Genomic DNA, 20,380 nt, shown 5'->3' with positions numbered 1-20,380 from the left:
CAAAGCAATTAAATCTCTTCTGGGGTTCTCTCACCAAAGAGTACTTGCCCCAAATCTGAATCTTTGCATCCAGGAATTCTCTTTTCTATATACTGTACCTATTTTACCCCTAGCCACTAGGGTGGCGATATGTCGAGACTCTCCTGGACATAGCCGGCAATCAGCTGTCAGAAGCAGTGTCTGGGCACAAATTGCTTAAATGTCCAGGGAAATCTGGGCATAGGCAACCCCGTCAGCTGTGTCGTTTCCCCTTAAAAATAGCTCAAAAACTTCAATTTTTTTAAAATAGAGATTTTTCAAAGAAAGTAACCCAACAACTTTGGGCTTTTCACTTTCCCAAACCCTACTTGCCACCAACATGAATGATGTGGTTTTGAAGGGGTATGGCTCACTTGGCACTTCCTCCTCCTCCTCAAGAGTAAATCCTATCCAGTACAAAAGCTTGCTTGCTTGCTTGCTACCAGCTTGGCTCTTGCATGCAAACTTCCTGGGCTGCTGGGCATAGCTGTCAAGTTTTGGATTTGAAAATAGGGATCAGCAGTCTCACCTATCCTGGGGACAGTCACATGTCAGTGGTGGGCGGGGCCAGAAGCAAAAGTGGGCGGAGCAGCAATGTAAACTCCAAGCGGGCTCGGGCTCGGAGCCGAGCAAAGAGGAGGGCAGCCAGCAAAGAGGAGGGCAGCCATGTGCTCCGTGCAATGGAGCCCCATCGTCTTCTTGTCTGATCCCATCAAAACAGGACAGGAAGCAGCAGCTGCTCAAAGGCAGCCAGGCTCCGCCCTCCAGCTAACCCTATTGGCCGGCTGAGGGGCTCGGCGGCAACGGATAGGGGCTGATGCAGGGGGAGGAATACACCCCCCTGTAAGCACAGGAAACGGCTCCCACTTGCTTTGAGGGCTGAGGCTTTTCTCTCCAAGTAGGCGAGGTCTTCCCACCCAGTCCCTGGCCAGCAGGGGAGGAGCTGCTTCCATTAAAAACGGGATATTTAAGGGAAATAAAAAATAAGGGAGAGCAGCGGGAAACTGCTTGAAATAAGGGAGAATCCCGGGGAAAACGGGATACTTGACAGCACTGCTGCTGGGGAACATGGAGGCTGCCTGCCAACACACACTGAAGCAACGAGAGGGCAGCAAAGCTTTTGCACTTTGAAAGACTATGGAGAGAGGAGAGGGCATTGTGCCTGGTGTGCTAGCAACTCAATCAGGCACTCCCAACTCGGAAGTAAGCCACAATAAGAGAAAAGGGACTCCTTGCCAGGGAAATCCTTCCGAGGAGGAGAGAAAGTTGCACGTGGAATTCAGCAGCAGCAGCAGCAACAACGAAATTAGGCTAAGGTGCTTTTGGGAAACAGCAAGGATGTTGGGTATGGAAGCAGGGGAAACCATGATGTAGCAAACGAATGTTTTATGGCGCAACTGAATGCATTTATTTTTTGATTAAAAAAAAACACCTTTTCATGTTAATGTTGATTAGGCAAAGAAGCTGGCCTTACCCCCCAGTTAAGGGAGATGGCACATCATGAAACAGGCAGTGGCAAGGTGGATTTTAAGACTGTGAGGATAAGCCCTGAACTTATCAATGTCAAACCGCATCCTAGGAAGAGGAGGAAGCAGGAGAGTAAGTACTAGAAACCAGCAGGAAGTTGTAGGAGAAAAGGGTTTTCGAAAGGAAGCACTCACCAACAGAAGTGGGGCTTCCCTTGGAATAATTTACAGCCCAGCAGAAACCAAATACCCGTTAGCATAATCCAGTATGCTAATGCCCTTCAGATGTTTTCATATGTTTTGTTGGTGAATGCTTCTGACTGTACTGTGCGACAGATGTGGCATTCTATGCAAAGGGTAAAAGACTAAGTTTACTTATTAACAGGAAAAAAATGGACGTAGGGCCTATCCACACTTACCCTTTTTTAAAAGGACTGATGTTTTTATTATGTTTTTAGATGTGTTGTAAGCTGCCCAGAGTGGCTGGGGAAACCAGCCAGATAGGCGGGGTATAAATAATAGACATCATTATTATTATTATTATTATTATTATTATTATTATTATATCTATCCCATAAGGAGATAGTTCCTTTGTCCTCTCTTGGCTGGAAGCCAAGAGAGCATCTCAGGCTAAGGAGATGTTGCTTCTTTGAGGAATGGAGTCAGAGAGAGATATGGCTGTCCTGCCCTGTGCTGTTTTGTTACCTGCACAGGTGAGGTCACACCCACCTCTGGTCACATGTAGAGGAAGTTTGTCCCAGCCCAGCAGGAAACAGGAAGTTCCGAATGGCTGGTCCAGACACCCCCTTTTTATGTCCACTCTAGGAATGTTGTATTTGACTGCTCTGTATTTCACACCCCACAATTATTACTCTTCACCCACTGTTTCCTTAAAAGGTCTGTGTCTGAGCAGGTTGGTTTTTTTTATTGTCCCAGAGCTTTCCTTGCAAAAAGCTGCTCTTTAGCACTCAAACAGAGTAAACATTCATCTGCAGAAAACCCAAATTGCTATTTGCTCAGACTGAGCACTAAAGAGCAGGTTTTCACACGGAATGCTCCAAGGAACAGTGGCTGGAAAGAACAGGGCAAAAGTTAAGTGTGCATAAGCCATAAACACCCCCTACTGCTTGACACAACAAGTCTTCTTCTTGGAGGCTTGATGTAGCTGAATAGTTTTTTCCTTCACCTTGTCTTCTTGTTCTTTTAAAACCCTACGGAAAGAAACATAAGCACTCATTTGTTGAATTGGCTCAAGGGCCATCTGCTTACAACACTTAGTTCTATGCATCTAGGAAGCCCACTGAGCAAAGCTTGAGTGTGGGGTGCCCCCCCAACCACCTTGTGCTTTGTCTCTAGACTCTGAACCTCTTGACCTATGAACGTGAATATTATGTTCTGTTAACCAACTTGGTTAATAGCCATTGATAGATCTAGCCAGTGGCGTAGCATAGATTGCCAGCACCCGGGGTTGCACAGAGGGTGGGTGGGTTGGAACTGGACATAGTATGCATGCCCAATGGCATCCACATTACCCAGCAGATCACAGACACAGAGATATGAAAAGAAGAGTTGTTCATTTCTCTGGAGAGGTCATTTCCTGGTTTGCATGGTGAAGCTGTTTGAAGTGGAAGTATGCAGCTGTATTGAGGCAGCACCAGGTGTTGAAATTTTTTGCCCTACCTATTTTGCACCCCGGGGCAACCGGCCCTGCAAACCCACCCACCCCCACAACTCTGGATCTCCCTTCCATGAATTATCCTTTTAAACTAAGCTATAAGTTACTTGGGGACGTGGGTGGTGCTGTGGTCTAAACCACAGAGACGAGGGCTTGCCGATCAGAAGGTCGGTGGTTCAAATCCCCACAACGGGGTGCTCGGTCCCAGCTCCTGCCCACCCAGCAGTTCAAAAGCACATCAAAGTGCAAGTAGATAAGTAGGTACCGCTCTGGCAAGAAGGTAAACGGCGTTTCCATGCGCTGCTCTGGTTCACCAGAAGCGGTTTAGTCATGCTGGACACATGACCCGGAAGCTGCGGACAAACGCAGGCTCCCTCGGCCTATAGAGCGAGATGAGCGCAGCAACCCCAGAGTCGTCTGCGACTGGACCTAACAGTCAGGGGTACCTTTACCTTTACCTATAAGCTACTTACATGCTAAGAACCCTTTTCAAAGTGACAATGAAACAGTTAAGATAATGAAATATTGCTCATGAGTGCATTGAAGAGTTACACCAACACTCATAACCATTTGCCATAGATCACCAAATAATGATTCTGATATACAATTCTCAATAGAAGCTACACCAATGATGGCTTTCCCAACCACTGCTGCACACTCCTTTTCCCATTTCAAATCTTATTCATGTACTTGGTATATAATTCTCCTACTGATGGTGGCATAATAGTTTTCTCCAACCATCTTCAATGAGCTCCTGGTGTGAGAAGAAACGCCAACACCAGGACCATTCAAACATCATGAACACACTCGTTCACTGTAACCCATTTATAGAACTTGATGGACCATAGTTTGCAAAGCATCCTTAACATTTTTCCTTACCTGGCCAAGTGTAGGACAGGCTTGTTTATGCCGTCACCTGACAGAGCACTGCATTCATAGAAGATTAAATTGTAATCCTATAATAGAAAAGAAAAAAAGCATTGCTCACATCATTTAGCAACAAGCATCTAAATGCACCCTTGGGGACTAAATCTAAATTTATACATACCAGTATATCTCAAGAATATACCGGTATGTATAACCAGAGACCAAATTGCAAACATGCGCTGGATTATGGAGAAAGCTAGAGAGTTCCAGAAAAACATCTACTTCTGCTTCATTGACTACGCAAAAGCATTTGACTGTGTCGACCACAGCAAACTATGGCAAGTTCTTAAAGAAATGGGAGTGCCGGATCACCTCATTTGTCTCCTGAGAAATCTCTATGTGGGACAAGAAGCTACAGTTAGAACTGGATATGGAACAACTGATTGGTTCAAAATTGGGAAAGGAGTACGACAAGGCTGTATATTGTCTCCCTGCTTATTTAACTTATATGCAGAATTCATCATGCGAAAGGCTGGACTGGATGAATCCCAAACCGGAATTAAGATTGCCGGAAAAAATATCAACAACCTCAGATATGCTGATGATACTACCTTGATGGCAGAAAGTGAGGAGGAATTAAAGAACCTTTTAATGAGGGTGAAAGAGGAAAGCGCAAAATATGGTCTGAAGCTCAACATCAAAAAAACTAAGATCATGGCCACTGGTCCCATCACCTCCTGGCAAATAGAAGGGGAAGAAATGGAGGCAGTGAGAGATTTCACTTTCTTGGGTTCCATGATCACTGCAGATGGTGACAGCAGTCACGAAATTAGAAGACGCCTGCTTCTTGGGAGAAAAGCAATGACAAACCTAGACAGCATCTTAAAAAGCAAAGACATCACCTTGCCGACAAAGGTCCGTATAGTTAAAGCTATGGTTTTCCCAGTAGTAATGTACGGAAGTGAGAGCTGGACCATCAAGAAGGCTGATCGCCGAAGAATTGATGCTTTTGAATTATGGTGCTGGAGGAGACTCTTGAGAGTCCCATGGACTGCAAGAAGATCAAACCTATCCATTCTCAAAGAAATCAGCCCTGAGTGCTCACTAGAAGGACAGATCCTGAAGCTGAGGCTCCAGTACTTTGGCCACCTCATGAGAAGAGAAGACTCCCTGGAAAAGACCCTGATGTTGGGGAAGATGGAGGGCACAAGGAGAAGGGGACGACAGAGGATGAGATGGTTGGACAGTGTTCTCGAAGCTACTAACATGAGTTTGGCCAAACTACGAGAGGCAGTGAAGGATAGGCGTGCCTGGCGTGCTCTGGTCCATGGGGTCACGAAGAGTCAGACACAACTGAACGACTGAACAACAACAACATATCTCAAGAATCTCATTCTACTGTAAAAGCATCCCCCGTCCCCTAAAATATATTTGCATTTATGTAACAGCCACTATGACTTCCTTTATTGCTGCATCGTGGTGGTTAGATTTTTTTAAAATATAATTTTGCCACTGCAGTCATGTATTGCGTTGAGACAATCACTTTTCATAATGAGATGTTATATACTGATAGTTACATAATTTAAGGCTATCTTAATACCCCAACATTACCTTTAGGTGTAGGAGCGGGGAGAGCTCCTTCTGACACATTGATCAATAATACATCATTGGTACAGTGGCACCTTGGTTCTCAAATGCCTTGGTTCCCAAACGCCAAAAATCCGGAAGTTAAGTGTTCCAGTTTTCGGATGTTTTTGGAAGCCGACCGTCTGATGCGGCTGTTGGCTATTGTTTCCAGGGCACCTGCACCAATCAAAAGCTGCGCCTTGGTTTTCAAACATTTTGGAAGTAAATTTGTTTTTGTGACTGTGTGAAACCCAGTTCAGCTACTGATTGATTGTGTGACTGCAGAGATGGATAAAAGCAATATCCAATATCCAAGCAATAACTATCATTAGTGCAGATAAGAAAAAAAATGTAAGTTTAATTTTTATCATCTACAACACTGTCTTATTTATTTTATAGTACAGTGTTGACTGTTGCTTTCATTTTATGGATCAATCGTCTCGTTACATAGTAAAACCGATGTTAAATTATTGTTTTAGGAGTTGTTTTTAAAAGTCTGGAACGGATTAATCTATTTTGTATTACTTTCTATGGGAAATCACGCCTTGGTTTTGGAACGCTTTGGTTTTGGAACGGACTTCCAGAACAGATTAAGTTTGAGAACCAAGGTGCCACTGTATAGGCTTCAAACCAGAATCACCCTTGTCCTGAGTGTTATTATTAATTTTTGACTGCTAAGCTTACTCTGGAGTGTTTGGTGAGGTACATTGTCTAAAGCTCTTCGGAAGTCCAAGTACACAATGTCGACCAGATTACCTCTATCTGCTTGTTGACACTCTCAAACAATTCTGATAAGTTTGTAAAATCTACTGGGTTTTTCCTCTTGCAGGAGCCAAGTTGGTTCTACTTCGGTTGGGCTCGTTCTTCGACGTGCTTAAAAGTAGTGCACGGCTTAATTTTGGTAGTAAAGGTAAATGGACCCCTGACCATTAGGTCCAGTGGTGGGTGACTCTGGGGTTGCGGCGCTCATCTCTCTTTAGTGGCTGAGGGAGCCGGCGTACAGCTTCCGGGTCATGTGGCCAGCATGACTAAGCCGCTTCTGGCGAACCAGAGCAGCGCACGGAAACGCCGTATACCTTCCCGCCGGAGTGGTACCTATTTATCTACTTGCACTTTGACGTGCTTTCGAACTGCTAGGTTGGCAGGAGCAGGGACTGAGCAACGGGAGCTCACCCCGTCGCAGGGATTCGAACCGCCGACCTTCTGATCGGCAAGCCCTAGGCTCTGTGGTTTAACCCACAGCGCCACCCGCGTCCCTAATTTTGGTAGTATCCAGCTTTATATACTATGAGAGAGCTGTGGCTTTCAGCTTTAAACCAAGGTGGAGGATGCAACTGCTGGTGCCAGCGATGAGGAGCAGTATCTTACTCCTCTTCTCTAGGGCCGCAGGGCAAATTTGCAGCTGCCCATAGATTCCCATCCATCTATAGTGCCTTCTGGTAAAAAGGAAAGCTGTTCTTGTACCCAGGATCACGAAACCGATGTACTCAAAGAAAGGTGCTCCCTCACAAAGAGGATAAGTAAACCAGCTCTAATTGAAACAGGCAAGTGTGTGATTCAGAGGGATTTTCCCCCCTTGTAACTTGATCACCACATTGTGAAAGCAAGCCCTTCTTCAATCATAATGAGATAGCTTCAAAGGCCTCAGCTTAATGAGATATACAAAATCAAACATTTGACTTCATGCCACAGATGGGTAATATTCATTGACCTTGTTATCACAGAAGTTGTTCCCAAGAGGAACACGGAGTTTTTTATTGTTAAATGTACATTACTGGTTGTTTTTAGAACCGTATGTTCTTCATACTGTACCTTGGCTAGATGCTCTCCTAATCCCTTGGGGATTTCCCGTTCTTTTTCATTATCTGTTTTGTTACCAAGCAAGAGGACAGGAATATTCTCCCCTGCTGCTTCCTATAAGATAATGAACAGCAGTTAAAATACGGGTTCTCTCCTGAAAGCATTGAAAGCTCCTAGCCAGCATTGCAAACAGACACAAAAATAAGTACACACGACATTCCAGATTGGAATGGAGGTTTCGTCCTCACCAAGTGCTACACTTCATTTTCCATCCCTTTTTGATGGTGGTAACCATCATATACATTGTGGTTATAATATTGCTTTATAGATAATAAATGCCGAATTGATTTGTTAATAATATAATATGCCTCTTGCTGTAGTTATGTTTAGCTTGTGTTTTAGTTGCTGTTTCGTTAAGGGTGTTTTACAGATAATTAACAGGTTTGTTAATTATTTTATATGATTTGTGCTGTATTTTTGATGTTCTATTATGTTATTGTGATTTATTGTTTGCAAGCCACTTTGAGATTAATTTGAATGAAAAGTGGCATAGAAATCAACCACATCCCTATTTTGACTACGTACACATTAGTGGTTTTAAGCAAACCACTGCGTTTCCATTGCTTTTTTATGTTGCTGTTCACACCAGAGAGCGGTGTGTGGATGACCCCCATGTTGAACTCCAAATTACTGATGCTGTCATGCACACACCCAAGGCCTGCCTGAATTGTACGCATCTTGGCTTAACCGTGGCTTCTGTTTTCTAACTGAATGTAAGCTTTTTTGAGGGAAAGCACACCAAACAGGAGCATTTCTCAAGAAGAGACAGGATAACCTTGGATTGTGGCTAATGTCCTGTTTCAAACACGAGAAGTGGAAGTGTGCAGGAGCCAGGGTAAAGGTAAAGGACTCCTGGACGGTTAAGTCCAGTCAAAGGCGACTATGGGGTTGCAGCGATCATGTCGCTTTCAGGCCAAGGGCGCCGACATTTGTCCACAGACAACTTTCCGGGTCATGTGGCCAGCATGACTAAACCACTTCTGGCGCAACAGGACACCGTGACGGAAACCAGAGCACACGGAAACGCCGTTTACCTTTCCATCGCAGTGGTACCTATTTATTTGCTTGCACTGGTGTGCTTTTGAACTGCTAGGTTGGCAGGAGCTGGGACAGAGCAACGAGAGGTCACCCCATCGCGGGGATTCGAACCGCCAACCTTCTGACTGGCAAGCCCAAGAGGCTCAGTGATTCAGACCACAGCGCAACCCGCATCCCTGGAGCTGGGGTAAGCACTAATGTGCGCGCACTCTCAATCCTTCTTACCTCAATGTTCACTAACCACTGCTTCACAGCTGTGAATGACTCTTTTGCTGTTATGTCATACATCACAACCACGCCGTCAGCTTTTCGAAAGAACTGCTTGGTGATGCTGCGGTACCTGCAAATCAATTCTCTTTATGAATCTTCTGTCATTGGCACAAAAAACATACAGCAGGTAAAGCCAACAGAACAACAAGCCTAGAAAACAGGTGATACGGCCATACAGGGTGACCCCAAGGTTTCAGGATATGACCACAATTCACAGCAGGGCATAGCACAGATTCAATTTCTCACCCCTGGCATAAGGGTTCTTGGATTGCTATAGGTAGAAACCATCAGGAAGCAGATAAGCAAGAGTTTTAACTCCTTTAACTCAGACACCCCCAATCTCCAGCTGTTTTGGGACTACAATTCCCATCATCCCTGACCACTGGTCCTGTTAGCTAGGGATGATGGGAGTTGTAGTCCCAAAACAGCTGTAGGGGCCGAGTTTGGGGGTGCCTGCTTTAACTCCTCAACTTTTTCTGGTACGTTATTATTTACACCTTGCCCTTCCTCTTGAAGGAGCCAAGAATAGCTTCATTGTGCAATGAGACTTGTGAATTTATTTACTCCTGGACTCTGTGGTTTCTTCAGGATACCTCACACTTCCTGTTGACTGACTTCATAGCAAAAACCCATTCTATACTCATTCTAGCCTTGCCTTAAATAGACCATGACGCTCCTGCTGTGGGACTGAAACCTGTAAGGTAGGGGTTGGGAACCTCAGGCCTCAGGGCCAAAGGCAGCCTCCAGGCCTCTCTCTGGGTCATAAAAGGCATTTGCCCTTCTTGCGTAGCTGGAATATGCCCTTCAATCATGCCTTTTTTGTGTGTGTGTTTGTATGGGTCAAACGTAGACGACTATACAAAGAGTCACATCTGTGCCCTGTTGAAAAGCAGGGCCAGGGTGGTTTCTCAGAAAGCAAATGAGAATAGTGTCCGCACATTTCGGCTCCTATCTCAGAGCACAGATGCTAATACACGCAGGTCCCGCTAAGTCAACACACTTTATACGAACCTTCAGTTATCCGAGCATGGATGTCCGATTCAGATATCCAAACCACAGAACTTGAAATAATGACCTTATTTAATGCTGCATTTTATTTTGGAAGAAAACCTGACAGAAAAGTGGTGGTGGTGGTGTAGCGCCCAGTTCTGCAGCCCGATAAAATGAGGGGGACAGGAGGAACATCACATTTTCCTACGGTGCCTTGGCAGCTGGATCGCAGTCTTCATGGCTCTATATTTAGAGAACTCCTTTGCAGGTGTACAGTACATAGATAGGAAGGGAAGGTGTGTGGACCAGCATGATTCTGCTCCCTGTTTCCTTCCCCCAATATCTCCCTCCTCCTCCATCAGCCCCTGTTCTGCACTACGGACCTGTTCTTGGTGACAGCGGTCCTGTTCTTTTGCCACCAGTTTTGTACATACACCTGCACAGGACGTCTCTAAAAGTTTGTGCTCCGGATGTGACGCCTGCGTCCCACCCCTTTCTGTCGAGCTCTTTTTGAAAACAAAAAGCAGCACGAGAGAAAGCCATTTCTTCTCGGTTGTGAACACGTTTGAATTTCCCCCATAGGAAACAACGGATATTGTCAGCTCGCCATGCAAATGATCGCCTTATGAACCGTTTCCCAGGAATGGATTACAGTTGCATAGGGGGACCCTGCACGTAACACACCATTTTGTATTTCCACCTAGTCATTTTGGCTCCCTATTTGCAAAATTCAACAATTCCAAAATGCAGGTGCACTTTCACTTTCGCAAGATGGAATATACTGCCTTCGGCTGTTCTTGAGGGTCGATTTCAAAAAATTCCACTGGGAAAACGGTTATGTCCCTGTGGAGGTGGCAGTATTGAATCAGTGGCTCGTGGTTCTGGCTTGCATTCTTAAGAAGAAGAAGAAGAAGAAGAAGAAGAAGAAGAAGAAGAAGAAGAAGAAGAAGAAGAAGAAGAAGAAGAAGAAGAAGAAGAAGAAGAAGAAGAAGAAGAGTTTGGATTTGATATCCCGCTTTATCACTACCCGAAGGAGTCTCAAAGCGGCTAACATTCTCCTTTCCCTTCCTCCCCCACAACAAACACTCTGTGAGGTGAGTGGGGCTGAGAGACTTCAGAGAAGTGTGACTAGCCCAAGGTCACCCAGCAGCTGCATGTGGAGGAGCGGAGACGCGAACCCGGTTCCCCAGATTACGAGTCTACCGCTCTTAACCACTACACCACACTGGCTCTATTATTTCTATTATTTCTATTTCTATTATTGTCTGTCCTGGGTCATTCAACCATTGCTACTGTGTCCTTTCTTTTAGAATATCAAGGTTTCTAGCAGGGGCAATTAGAATAATATCTATTGTTTGATCATTGATGTAAACCCCCCAAATTTTCTATGGTTAAGTTCTTACCTCTATCCTCAGTACATTTTATTTTATTGCTATGGTTAGTGGCTGATGCAAATAAAGATTCTGCTGCTGCTTCTGCTTCTAGTCTTTTGTCTAAGGTGTGTTCATCCAGGAATGGGCAACTGCCCCAAATTTAGCCCTCCAGCAGACACCCATGCCTGGCTCGAATAAATAAAGGACAGATCCTGCCAGTGTTGCAGCAGGACGCAAAGGCATTTCCTCACCTTTCTTGCCCAGCAGTGTCCCAGAACTGTAGCAGTACTTGGTGGTTATCCACTGGCACCATTTTTACACTGTAATCCACACCTGTAAAGGAACACAGCTTAGATTATCTCCAGGTGTGTGTTGGGGGGCGGGACCTCCAGCCTGCAGGCCAGTCTTGAACCACAAGGGAATCCAAGTTGCCTTGCCAGGCCGATTCCCTCAAACCACATTTACCTGTCCATCAGTTGACATCACCAAAGGTATAATTGGAAACAATTCCAAAGAGTAAGAGAAATGAGACACATCTTTTAAAAAGCCAGTAGTTTAGCGAGGACTGAAAATAAAAGGGCATGTATAAACAATGGAAATAAGTGCGGTTCACCAAGTCTGGATATGTATGAGCGGCCCAGACAAATGTGATTTGTATGTTCTTTTTTTCCTTTAACTTACTTACCAACTGTAGCAGCAGTGCCTGGGAAAAAATGGTCTTCGCAAAAACGCCTTAAAAAGGAAGTCTTCCCCACGCTTGAATTGCCTACGATGACAATCTTGAATAAACCATTTGGAGGAAAGCACACTTGTTCATCCTTCAAACAAACACAAGTACAAATTGTTTAGCAAGCTGCACTGTACCTGCTGCTAAATCATTTTGCTTTTTGAGGTGAGGAGATATTTAGAAATGAAAGATCTATTTATTTAATACATTTGTACCCATTCTTCAGTACTATGGACTGGAGTCAGAATAAGTAAGGTGAATTTTGGTTCCACTTACATCAATTGATATCAATAGATTTTCTAATTGATTTCAGTCACACCCAAGGACAACAAACTTAAGTCTGATAGTTTTTCAAAGTCGGCTTATATAATTCAACAACAACACGATGCCCTCATTGCAAAAGACTCATGACATCAAAAGATAAAAACAATACAGTCTTCTTGCAGGCAGCTGAAAGCTTACCTCCTCATCTTGTAAGAAAGCTGGCCAGTGAGATAAATTTTAATCCCTCTGTTAGAGAGTTTTATAATTTGCTCTTTTAAAGCCAGCTACATTACAGGGACGCAGGTGGCGCTGTGGGTTAAACCACAGAGCCTAGGGCTTGCTGATCACAAGGTCGGCGGTTCGAATCCCCGCAACGGGGTGAGCTCCCGTTGCTCGGTCCCTGCTCCTGCCAACCTAGCAGTTCGAAAGCACATCAAAGTGCAAGTAGATAAATAGGTACCGCTCCGGCGGGAAGGTAAACGGCGTTTCCGTGCGCTGCTGTGGTTCGTCAGAAGCAGCTTAGTCATGCTGGCCACATGACCCGGAAGCTGTACACCGGCTCCCTCGGCCAGTAAAGCGAGATGAGCGCCGCAACCCCAGAGTCATCTGCGACAGGATCTAATGGTCAGGGGTCCCTTTACCCTTACATTACAGAAGGCAGAGCGTTGAGGAGTGAATCTGTCTCCTACTGTTCTTCATATCCCAGTGAAGAGCCCTCTAGCTCAACATTGGGCTCATCAACTACAATCGGGGTGCCCAAATTTTTTCAAAGGGGGCCAGATTTGATGAGGTGAACATGCATGAGGGCCGACCAAAGTTGTTGACCTCTTTTAAGGATTGAAGTTAGATAGAGGAGATAGACTGCCTCAGGGTCCGGATTGAACTGGCCGGAAGGCCAGATTAGTCCCCCAGAACAGGCTTTGGACATACCTGACCTACATCAACTCAACTTCTCACTCTGGGAAGCAGCCCCACTCCCCATTTAGGATTGTTTGGTCCATATTTCACTATGTGCAACAGAGGCAAAATGCAAGCACATATGGAAGGTGGGAAAAGCAACGAAGGGATCATCTATCTTGGACCTGGTTCTCACCAGCAGGGAGGAATTGATCAACAAAGTAGAAGTACTCAGAAACTTGGGAGGAAGCAATCGTGTGCTCCTGGGTTTCAGTAGATAGAGGCAAGAGAAAGCTATTTTTAAAGGGAGAGGTCCACACATAAGTGTTTGAAGGTGCTTCGTTATTATTCTATAATGTCCGCGATCTGTTAGAAATTGTGCACTTTGATTTTCAAAAAGATTTTAATAAAGACTGCTGAGTTTTGCAGATATGAGATAAGAGGACAGGTCAACGATGGACCAGTAAGTGGCTGAAGAAAGGGGAGTAGGAATAAACACACAATTCTCATGTTGAACCAATGCTTTTTAACTTGTTCTTAAATGAGCGGGAGCTAGGGATGAACAGTGAGGTGGCTAAGTTTGCTGACGACACCAAATTGTTCAGGGTGGTGAGACAAAGGAACAATAATAAAGTGAAGCACATTGAAACAGTAAATCAATCTGAAATTCACATGTACATTCATGAAGTCTGAACTAACAGCGACTGACCAGGAGTCATAAAGGATAGCTCAATGAAAATGCCACGCCAATGTGTGGTAGCTGTGAAAAGGGTGAATTCATTAAGTAAGGGATTTTAAATTTTAAACCCATTATAATGCCATTCAACACGTGGAAAAACTAGGTACAGTTCTGGTTGCCATGATTTGCAGGATACTGAAGTTTCAGAAAAGGGCAACGGAAATTATCTTGGGGTGGAACAGCTGCCTATGAAGAATGGTAAACATATTCAGGCCTTTTTAATTTACAAAAAAAGGACACAACAAAGGTATATAAAATCATGCATGGTGCAAACAAAATGGATTTGTCCAACAGAACTCAGAGCCGTCCAGTGAAGTTGAATACTGTCAGATTCGGGATACACAAAGAGAAGAACTTGTTCACACAGTGCATAGGTAAACTAGCATAGGTGAACTATGGAATTTGATTCCAGAAGAAGTTATGATGGCCACCAACTAGGATGTCTTTAAAGGAGGATTAGACAAAACTAACCCAAACGGCCACTGCTATGCCTCCGGCTACAATTGTGCAGGAGCTCTGCTGTCTAATACATATACAAATAAAGTGGTACCTCAGGTTATAGACGCTTCAGGTTACAGACTCCGCTAACCCAGAAATAGTACCTCGGGTTAAGAAATTTGCTTCAGGACGAGAACAGAAATCGCGCGACGGCGGCAAAGGAAGGCCCCATTAGCTAAAGTGGTACCTCAGGTTAAGAACAGTTTCAGGTTAAGGACGGACCCCCAGAACGAATTAAGTTCTTAACCCGAGGTACCACTGTACAGTACTCAACATGGTGCCCTCTAGATCTTTTGGACTACAGCTCCCATAATCCACGAGTGTTGGCCAGATTAGCTGGGGCTGATGGGAGTGCCCAAAACAAGGAGAAAGAACCACATTGGCTCTCCCTGCTGTATCCTCAATACACACTCGCTATGATTTTTTTTTTCTGTTGACACATCTCAAATAGGCAGGGCCGCCTTAAGTATATCCGGTGCCCTGGCGCGAAGATCCCTCCAGTGCCCCTCACGCTCCGCCGGGCAGGGCCAGGCTGCGGACGCGGGGAGGCCCTTGGCGAGCCTGTCAGCGCAGCAGCCAGGGCTCCCTGGACAGCAGTGCTGCGCCCGCAGCCTCCCTGCGCCCACAGCCCGAGCAGAGGTGGGCAAGGGCAGCGCTGCCAGCGGGGCTGGAGGGCGCAGGCGCCCTCCAGGCCATGATGTCCTGGACGGCCTTGCGCCAGTAGGCTCCATGCCTAAGACGCCTCTGCAAATAGTCTTAATAATATAATGCGCACAGAGGAGATAGCCATCGATTAGCCAAAATCCACCCCCCCCCCAAATAAAAACAATGCGGTTTTGTTTCTTACATTTGCTAGTGTTTCTTTCCCTACTGGCTGCCCCCTGGGAAAGGAAGGCGTCTGTTCAGATGGTGATTCTGTTTGGATCTCATTCATTTCCAGTTCTGGCAAGTTAGTTTCATCTTCTTCTGACCATTTGGTTAGCGTCCTCTCTCCCGGTCTGTTTAGAAGCTGGGGCAGATGATCTTCTTCAATTGATATGAGTCTTTGTAGAGGCCTTCTTTGAGTCAGTCCCTCACCAGCAGCAGAATCAGAATCAAATGAAAGATACCCGTTCAAACCAGTGGAATTTCTTCTCCTTTCAGTGTTAAATGTATCATCATCTTCTGAAGACTGGCTAGAAAAAGCATTATCAAACATAACATATTTTAAACTCTCTATGCCACATCTCTGTATCATTTAAACTCTCTACAGGTGAAACTCGAAAAATTAGAATATCGTGGAAAGGTTAATTTCTTTCAGTAATTCAACTTAAAAGGTGAAACTAATATATGAGATAGACTCAGGACATGCGAAGCGAGATATGTCAAGCCTTTATTTCTTATAATTGTGATGATTATGGCATACAGATGATGAGAACCCCAAATTAACAATTTCAACTTTGGGGTTTTCATCAGCTGTACACCATAATCATCACAATTATAACAAGCAAAGGCTTGACATATCTCGCTTTGCATGTCATGAGTCTATCTCATATATTCAACTCCAATGAAAATAATTGCTTACATAAATGGACTTTTCCACGATATTCTAATTTTTCGAGTTTCACCTGTATATCACATCTCTATATCATGTTGGGTGTCTGTACAAATTTAATTCAGAACTTTGAATTTGAAATTTGGGTTCCTATTTTGAACAGGACAGCAAAGAAATATAAAAGCAATTTATATTTCTGTAAGGAGAAAAACTATATAGATGCAGGAAATAAATAGTTCAATAAAGAACTATTTCTTGCACTCATTTGAATATTATCTAACTACTACTACTAACTTCTGCACCCTACGCTAAGAATAAATGTGCGCAAATGCAAAACTAAAACCTTACCTTTTTGGCAAAACCTTTTTCTCCATATATTTGCCGATGATCGAGCCTGATCTTTCTTTCCACCTTGCAGTTGGAACATTCTTACATTTCTGTAGAAATATTATAGAAACTGCCTCAAAATGAGTTATAGAAAATGGCAGACTCAACCCTATTTTCATAGCAGTATACACTTGTGAAGGTGTCATTTAAATAGTGCATGGAGATGATGGGAACTGTAAAAGCATACTACTGTGCTCCCGTTGGACAGCCATTCATTTCAATGGCATTTGCACACGAGAACTTTCCATAAATTTCCAGGACATTCTATAAAAGATCTCAAAGTAGCTGTCTTAATACAAAGAAATTTCAGAAATAGACTGGAAAGAGAAGTGGCTGAATTGCAACTAATCACCAAACTTAAAACCACGGAGAAACCTGGTCTGAACAAAGACACTGGATTCTTATCTCATTATACATAACAAAGCTATCTTTAGCCATCTCACCCCTTGCCTTTCCCTGCAAGACTACTTGCAGCCGTTAAGAGTCTCAACAGGTTTTCCACACCTATCAGCCAATCCCCCATTCCCACCACCCTTCTGAGCAATACCCCTCCCCACTCCCTCACTATATTTAAGGATCTGGTGACATCTGTTTCAGTGTATCTGAAGAAGTGTGCATGCACATGAAAGCTCATACCAAGAACAAACTCAGTTGGTCTCTAAGGTGCTACTGGAAAGAATTTTCTATTTTGTTTCCATAAATTGTGTTCTGCATCTACATCAGCAAGGAAACTACTCTTTCTCTTGGTCCGCCCCTTAGCTAGTTGACAAAAGACGTCTTGCTAGGGCTAGATTTGGTGGGGGGGGGTGTTCTTGGATGTACCCTAGAAAGGCCTGGGGGTATCAACCTTTGGAATATCTGGGTGCTGAGAGGATATGGAAACTGCATTTCACCCGCATGAGCATTAAAGGCAACAAGATGGGACTGGATGCAGGAAGGAGGTAAAAACAGAAAACTAGAAGCGGGGTTTGGAATAATCAGAAAAAATATAAATGCAAGGATCTTTGGAAGAGAGGAGCTTGTGCCCAAATTGTTGCCTCCCGGAGAGTGATAACACACCAATGTCCCAAATCATCTGAAAGTACCGTAGTTTTCCGTGTATAAGATGATGATTTTTTGTTATAAAAGAATGTTAAAAATTGGGGGTCGTCTTATACACGGATAGTACAGAGGGGGGATGGGCGATTGGTTGCAGCCTCGAGCAGGAGATTGTCAGCGGTGATTGGTGTTGGCTGTGGAAAGGGCTGCTGTCGATTGGCTGCCGCTGCGGCAATTGGGCGGGTGATTGGTGGCACAGCGACGCGTGCGATTGGCAGCGTCGGTCAGGCGGGTGATTGATTTTCGGCAATCCTTCCCCCCCCCTAAAGCTGAACAACTCTGGGCAATCTCTCCCCCCATTTTCTTAATTTAGAGTCCCCCAAAATAGGGATCTCCTTATACACGGGGGTGCGATATACACGGAAAAATACGGTATTGTATTTGGTTTTTGATGATGTTGTTAGCACTTTTGGTAAAAGTGGGTGCAAATAAGTTGACGACGACAACGATGATGAATGTGCACATTTGTGAATCAGTAACATAGGAAGTTGCCATCTACAAAGTCCTGTAGAAATTGGAGTTCTTGGTGATACCCAGAAGTCAAAAATTAAAGAATCCAAGAACTCTGGCCAGGCGGGAGATCAATTTTAAAGTCTTCAAACAGTTTTATTAATATAGAAGCAAATTCCAGTTGAAATAAATTCCAGGACAAGGTCTACAAAGTCCGGCAACTGGTCCACCTGGGCTCAGTACAGACAGGCAACAACTTGCCAGGGATTCAGGCAGGAAAGTGTCCTAGCCCCACTTGGAAATGTCGGGATTTGAATTTGGGAGCTTCTGCGTGCACAGAAGGTGCTCTTCCACTTAGCTACAGAGGTGTGCTGCCACAATATAGTTAAGAATCTGTCGAGGCTAAGGTAAAAAAAAAGAAAAACGTTTTATGAGAAGGTGCCCTGGGGCTGCCCACTCACCTGTAAACATTCGTCGTGCTCATCTCTCAGATATTTGTTCCTTTCTCTGCAGTGGTGGGGCACAAAAAAAGAAAGGAAAACAACATAGAACTTACAACGTTTCCTCCAACTGTACCTGCTTATCAGCGGGAGAGTCCAGTGTGTTAAGAAATTGATACGGTATTGTGGTAGGAAAGCTGAGAGGATATGAAACCAAACCTTATTACAGGGGAATCCCAGATCAAACAGTGGTTCTGTTCCCAGTTGCCCTGTGTGCCTGCAGGACATCCACAAGTCCAGTCCAGTTTGACCTGCCCTGCTCCACCCCCTTTCAGCGCTGAGAATGGCAAGCATGTCAGCAGTCATACGCATGCTTATCGCATGCGAGTGGGGAGGTGGCTGTATTGAGGTTTTATAATATTTGCTCTGGTTCCCGCCGCTAGCAGGGGTGGACTTGCCGCACCTTGTTTTCTTACCTTAAAAAGTCCAACTGCTTAAGAAGCCCTGACTTCTCCCTCTGTAACATTTCTGTCACTCTGTAAACCTCACTGAAGGAGACAAACAAACAAAAAACATCACTAATAATACCCATTCTTAGAGAACTGGGATCTGTGTTGTGGATTTAGGGCTGGGGTTTTTGTAACAATAACCGGCAACCTTAGGGACGCGGGTGGCGCTGTGGTCTAAACCACAGAGCCTTGGGCTTGCCGATCAAAAGGTCGGCGGTTCGAATCCCCGCGATGGGGTGAGCTCCCGTCGCTCGGTCCCAGCTCCTGCCAACCTAGCAGTTCGAAAGCACACCAAAAAGTGCAAGTAGATAAATAGGTACCACTCCAGCGGAAACGGCTTAGTCATGCTGGCCACATGACCCGGAAAAACTGTCTGCAGAGCAGACAAACACCAGCTCCCTCGGCCTGTAAAGCGAGATGAGCGCTGCAACCACAGAGTCATTCGCGACTGGACTTAACTGTCAGGGGTTCCTTTACCTTTAAACGGCAACCTTAATAATTCCTTTTTTTTAATGCATACTTAACTGTATGTGCTTCTTCTAAATAATTTGAGAGAAACATCATAGAATTGCAGAGTTGGAAGGGACCCCCGAGGGTCATTATTTCTCTCAACATTCTCGTACTGTTCAAAATGAGTCTGTTTCTCTTACTTTTAACTCCAGGTACTGGACACAAATGTCTGCTCACACAGATTGGAGAACTGAGCCAAAACTAACAAAATGAATTTCATCAGGGACAAATAAGGTTCTACACTTAGTCGGGAATAACCAGCTGTATAAATATAAGATGGGGGACATCTGGCTTGCCGGGTGTGAAAAGGATCTAGGGGTTTGAGTAGATCACAAGCTTAACATGAATCAATAGTGCGATGCAGCACCAAAAAAAAGGTAATGCTATTCTGGGCTACATCAACAGAAGTAGAGTGTCCCGATCAAGGGGAGTAAATTGTCCAATTCTATTCCGCCTTGGTCAGACCACACCTAGAATCCTGTGTCCAGTTCTGGGTGCCACAATGTAAGGAGGAGATTGACAACAAGAAGAAGAAGAAGAAGAAGAAGAAGAAGAAGAAGAAGAAGAAGAAGAAGAGTTTGGATTTTATATCCCGCTTTATCACTACCCAAAGGAGTCTCAAAGCGGCTAACAATCTCCTTTTCCCTTCCTCCCCCACAACAAACACTCTGTGAGGTGAGTGGGGCTGAGAGACTTCAAAGAAGTGTGACTAGCCCAAGGTCACCCAGCAGCTGCATGTGGAGGAGGGGAGACGCAAACCCAGTTCACCAGATTACGAGTCTACCGCTCTTAACCACTACACCACACTGGCTCTCAAGCTGGAATGTGAGCAGAGGAGGGCGACCAAGATAATCAAAGTTCTGGAAACCAAGTCTTAAGAGGAACAGTTGAGGGAGTTGGGTTTGTTTAACCTGGAAAAGAGGAGACCGAGGCATGGTAGTCATCTTCAAATATCTAAAGGGGCTATCCCACGGAACAAGCCTATGTTCTGCTGCTCTGGAGGGTAAGACCTGAAGCAATAGCTTCAAGTTACAAGAAAGGTGATTCTGAGCAAACATTAGGAAAAAAACACCTTTCTGACAGTAACAGCTGTTGGACAGTGGAAGGGACTGCCTCCAAAGGTGGTGGACTCTCTTTCATTGGA

At 44.6% G+C, this 20,380-nt stretch overlaps 1 protein-coding gene across 1 annotated transcript in view; it reads right to left on the bottom strand.

Moving 5' to 3' along the window:
* Positions 1-2,545: 2,545 nt before the first annotated feature.
* Positions 2,546-20,380, bottom strand: part of CRACR2A (calcium release activated channel regulator 2A) — a 35,248-nt gene continuing 17,413 nt past the window's right edge. Inside the window, exons 9-18 of the mRNA XM_033148374.1 lie at positions 18,694-18,765; positions 18,239-18,284; positions 16,191-16,279; positions 15,156-15,483; positions 11,869-12,001; positions 11,435-11,516; positions 8,776-8,890; positions 7,465-7,566; positions 4,039-4,115; positions 2,546-2,695 (exon numbers count right to left, since the gene is read on the bottom strand). Of these exons, the coding sequence (XP_033004265.1) occupies positions 2,605-2,695; positions 4,039-4,115; positions 7,465-7,566; positions 8,776-8,890; positions 11,435-11,516; positions 11,869-12,001; positions 15,156-15,483; positions 16,191-16,279; positions 18,239-18,284; positions 18,694-18,765 (1,135 nt within the window). The 3' untranslated portion in view covers positions 2,546-2,604. The remainder of the gene's footprint in view (positions 2,696-4,038; positions 4,116-7,464; positions 7,567-8,775; positions 8,891-11,434; positions 11,517-11,868; positions 12,002-15,155; positions 15,484-16,190; positions 16,280-18,238; positions 18,285-18,693; positions 18,766-20,380) is intronic.

The sequence above is a fragment of the Lacerta agilis genome, chromosome 5, assembly GCF_009819535.1.
Source record: "Lacerta agilis isolate rLacAgi1 chromosome 5, rLacAgi1.pri, whole genome shotgun sequence".
In the NCBI taxonomy this organism is placed as follows: Eukaryota; Metazoa; Chordata; class Lepidosauria; order Squamata; family Lacertidae; genus Lacerta; species Lacerta agilis.
Note: the sequence above shows the minus strand (reverse complement) of the source record. Positions and strands in the feature narration are given on the sequence as shown.